Source organism: Danio rerio, chromosome 20 (assembly GCF_049306965.1).
Source record: "Danio rerio strain Tuebingen ecotype United States chromosome 20, GRCz12tu, whole genome shotgun sequence".
NCBI classification, from domain to species: Eukaryota; Metazoa; Chordata; class Actinopteri; order Cypriniformes; family Danionidae; genus Danio; species Danio rerio.
Window position 1 is genome coordinate 3,755,001 of NC_133195.1, and position 5,000 is coordinate 3,760,000.

The 5,000-nt window shown below is 43.8% G+C and overlaps 1 protein-coding gene across 5 annotated transcripts in view; it reads left to right on the forward strand.

The window, feature by feature from the left end:
* Nucleotides 1–5,000, forward strand: part of LOC101885478 (exostosin-1) — a 443,183-nt gene that overhangs the window by 216,726 nt on the left and 221,457 nt on the right. For 4 of the 5 annotated variants that reach the window (XM_073934039.1, XM_073934041.1, XM_073934040.1 and 1 more), the window contains 4 exons: nucleotides 588–664; nucleotides 1,902–2,882; nucleotides 2,975–3,127; nucleotides 3,414–3,506. The exons of the other annotated variant lie outside the window; for it this stretch is intronic. In XM_073934039.1, coding sequence (XP_073790140.1) covers nucleotides 588–664; nucleotides 1,902–2,882; nucleotides 2,975–3,127; nucleotides 3,414–3,506 — 1,304 coding nt within the window. The remainder of the gene's footprint in view (nucleotides 1–587; nucleotides 665–1,901; nucleotides 2,883–2,974; nucleotides 3,128–3,413; nucleotides 3,507–5,000) is intronic. 5 annotated transcript variants of the gene reach the window in all.

A 5,000-nucleotide genomic window follows, 5' to 3' on the forward strand; every position in this document is an offset into this window, starting at 1 on the left:
ACCTTTAGGAACTGCCAAAAAAAGAGCAGCCTATGTGCGTAGAGAGTTTCCACTGGTAAATCCAATTGAATATGTTGTGGAGAAAGGCAAAAAAACTCTTGCATATGTTCCCATTGTTCCTATGCTACAGAAGTTGCTTAACAAAACTGATGTTTTAGACAAAGCTATGTCAGAGAAAGTACATGTCCCTCAGGAATTCAGATCATATGCTGATGGGCAATACTTTACTGAAAATCCATTTCTTGCAAAAGATGAGTTTACAATTGCTCTTGTACTTTACATTGATGACTTTGAAGTCGCCAATCCTCTTGGAACATCAAAGCTAAAACACAAGATGTGTGCAGTATACTGGGTTATTGCAAACATACCTTCAAAATATCGGTCAACCCTCAGCTCTATCCAACTTGCTCTACTGTGCAATACCTCCACAGTCAAGGAGTGTGGTTATGCAAAGGTTTTCCAACCTCTGATCTATGATCTAAAATTATTGGAGCAGAATGGTGTTTACCTGGAGCAACTAGGTGCAAGTGTGAAAGGTACAGTCTTGTATGTTGCAGCTGACAATCTTGCTGCCCACTCTCTTGCAGGTTTCCTGGAGAGTTTTACCGTCGACAAGTTCTGCAGATTCTGCGTGGCAAGCAGTAGAGACACTCAACAACAAGAGGTATGTTCTGGTTTCTTTCAGCTCCGAGACAAAAAGTCCCATGATAGGCAGGTGCAAGAGATCAGAGAGGACCCCGGAATGACTCGAGCTTATGGTGTGAAAGGAGCATGTCCTTTAACTGAGAATCTTGAGCACTTTCATGTGGTCAGTGGGTACCCTCCTGACATCTTGCATGATATTTTGGAAGGTATTGTTCCAGTTGAATTGTCCCTTTGCCTTACAGACCTGATAGGCAAGACTTATTTCACCCTAGATATGCTGAATCAGGCCATCAGGTATTTCAAGTACTCATTTAGTGACAAAACAGATCGACCTCAGGTTATTGGAAAGGGATTTTCCAGTAAAGGGACCATTGGTGGAAATGGCCATGAGAACTGGTGTCTCATAAGGCTCCTTCCATTTCTTATTGGTCATTGTGTCCCTGAAGGTGACAACACTTGGGAAATTCTCATGCTGCTTAAAGATATTACTGAGCTAGCTGTAGCACCAACGCATACAGAAGAGACACTTAACTTTCTGGACTGTAAGATAGCAGAGCACAGGCGCTTATTGCAGTCAACATTTCCAGAGTTTCGTTTAAGGCCAAAACATCACTTTGTGGAACATTATCCTCAGCTGGTAAGGAAATTTGGTCCCCTGTCTGAGGTTTGGACAATGCGGTTCGAGGGGAAGCATAAATTCTTTAAGAGGGTAATTCGCACTGCTCAGAACTTTAAAAATGTTGCCATGACACTTGCTACAAGACACCAGAAGGCAGTCAGTTACCATCTCGATTGTAGCTCATTTTTCAGACCATCAGTTGAGATGTCAAAGGTAACTCCAGTTTTGCTTGCCACCTTCCCTCACAGTGTGCAGACAGCAATTGCTCAAAACTTTACAACACCAGAGTCGGTGCTTGAAGCGGCATCTGTCAGTGTAGATGGAATCAAGTATCAACCAGGCATGATACTGTCTTCTGGGTCATGCTCTGGTCTCCCTGCATTCGTCCAGATTCACAAGATAGTTGCAGTTAATGTAGAGATTCTATTTGTCTGTCACAAATTGGCTGCATGGTACAGGGAGCATTTGAGATCTTACCAACTTCATTGTGATAGTGTTACTTCTATGTGTGTGTTGAAGATGTCAGATTTAAATGATGTCTTCCCATTATCAGCATACAGTGTGCAAGGAGAGCTTATGGTGACACTGAGACGATTTGTACTTTGCTAAACAGCTGTCTGTCATTTTTTTCCCCCAGATGGCCATGGAACAGAAATTAACAATGCGAGTTATCGTCTCTGAGGGAGATATAAGAAAGATGACAATGAACCCTCGACCATACATACTTGAAGATTTGATTAGCTGGCTCAAAGGCACTCTCCAAACAAATTACAATTTTACCTTACAGTACCAAGATCCTGAATTTAACAATGAATTATGCAACCTCACAGACTTGTCTGAGCTCCCAGATAAACCAACGATCAAAATCATCCCTATCATTGAGCTTGTACCAGTCCCTGGAGGTTCTGAATTATGTAGTGACACAAGCAGCCAAGCAGACACTGAGATCCTGTCCATCTCTTTGGATAGAAGTTCTCAGTGGCCAGAGGTATTTGAAATTCCAAAATTTCAAGTCGATGTAGAGTATAGACTACGCCAAGGTAACCTGCAGTATCTCAGGGATGCAACCTTTCTTAAAGTCACAAAAGAACTAAAGCATGACATACTCGAGAAATTGGCTGAGACCATGTATGCATTTAAAGCATACCCAACGAAGGAAGATTTTGAGACTGTTGCTAAGGCTTTAGTGCAAACACACCCATGCCTTAAAGAAACCGGGTCACCCTCTGGCTGGAACGGTTGGAAAAATAGCCTTAAGTTTAAAATGGGTAATTATAGAACCAAAATGCGGCAGCTGGGTCGACTTGATGTTACTGTCAATGGTGGCAAGCGAGGAAGTGGCACTACAAATGGCGATCCTCCCAACACACAGATCAAGAAGCCAAAGAAAGGGGAAATAAATTTCCTGCCTGATTTTCCAGAGGGGATGAATGACCAGAACATGGAAGTAGCTCGTGAGGTTCTGGTCAATGAAATGATGAAGACAAAGCCAATGGAATCCCTGGTTAAGAAAGAGATGGATGTGACGTTTGCTTTTCGCAGAAAGGAGATTGTCAACGAGAAGCCTGCCATCAGCCAGGTGGTGCATCGTTGGCCAGCTCTTTTTACAGAAAATCAGGTTTGTGTTAAGTGTCTACATATCATGTAGTGTTGAGTGTGTCAGATTAAACAGTGTGAACATTGACTGATGCATTGTTTGACATGTTTCAGGTTTATTATGAATTTGGCAGAGTGGTAGGGAAAAATCTCAGAGAAAACTTCTTGGATGCACTTGACCATTTGTCTCCAAGCCTCATGGACCTCTTCAAAAAGAAGAAAGGACTTACTGGTCAGCTTTTGGCTGAACTTTTATGCCAGACAAAGGTAATTTAACATACCTACATCAGTCCTGTTTTCCTATGAAGCTTTTCCTCCTTATCCTTTTTGTTTCTTGTCTAATTTTTCTTTTCCCCCCCCTCTTTTCTCTTCTCTATTTCTCCCTCTTCTATTCATTTTCTACACATTTTTTTTACCTCTGCATTCTCTATTCTCATAATTTTATCTACTATTTCCGTTTTTTTTTTTTTTCCTTAATCTCTTCTTGTCATTTCTTGTAAATTACAGTCAGTGTCATTATAAAGTGTTTTATTCAATGTTCACTATCGTCTAGACAACTGAGCCAACAGACGTCAGATGCCTTTGTCTTCGGGGACTGCCGGTCATCTTGGGCGATGATCCTTCTGCTTTCTTCAAGGCCTGCTTTGTAAGTAAATTCATTTTTTATATGTTGCAGATGCATATGAGGGGCTGTGCAAGCCATAATTCATTCTGGCACTCTCTCACACACACACACACACACACACACACACACACACACACAAACACATTCTCCTCTCACACACATGAGTTCTCCTCTCACACACACGTATACTTGTATTCTCTTCTTACACCCACATTATCTTCTCACACACACGTATTCTCCTCTCACACACACGTTCTCTTCACACACACGTTCTCTTCTCTCACACACACGTTCTCTTCTCTCACACACACGTGTTCTCCTCTCACACACACGTTCTCTCTCACACACACACACACACACACACACACACACACACACACACACACACACACACACACACGTGTTCTCCTCTTACACACACACACACACACACACGTGTTCTCCTCTCTCACACACACGTGTTCTCCTCTCACACACACACACGTTCTCCTCACACACACACACACACACGTGTTCTCCTCTCACACACACACACGTGTTCTCCTCTCTCTCACACACACGTTCTCTTCTCTCACACACACGTGTTCTCCTCTCACACACACATGTTCTCTCACACACACACACACACACACACACACACACACACACACGTGTTCTCTTCTTACACACACACACACACACACACACACACACACACACACACACGTGTTCTTCTCTCACACACACGTGTTCTCCTCTCACACACACATGTTCTCTCACACACACACACACACACACACACACACACGTGTTCTCTTCTTACACACACACACACACACACACACGTGTTCTTCTCTCACACACACGTGTTCTCCTCTCACACACACATGTTCTCTCACACACACACACACACACACACACACACACACACACACACACACACACACACACACACACACACACACACACACACGTGTTCTCTTCTTACACACACACACACACACACACACACACACACGTGTTCTCCTCTCACACACACACACGTTCTCCTCTCACACACACACGTGTTCTCTTCTCACACACACGTTTTCCTCTCACACACACACACACACACGTGTTCTCCTCTCTCTCACACACGTTCTCCTCTCTCTCACACACACACACACACACACACACACACACACACGTGTTCTCCTCTTTCTCTCACACACTTTCTCCTCTCTCTCACACACACACGTTCTCCTCTCTCACACACACGTGTTCTCCTCTCACACACACGTGTTCTCCTCTCACACACACACACACACACATGTTCTCCTCTCTCTCACACACACACACACACGTGTTCTCCTCTCTCACACACACGTGTTCTCCTCTCTCTCACACACACACGTTCTCCTCTCTCTCACACACACACGTTCTCCTCTCTCTCACACACACACACACACACGTGTTCTCCTCTCACACACACACACACATGTTCTCCTCTCTCTCACACACACACGTGTTCTCCTCTCTCACACACACGTGTTCTCC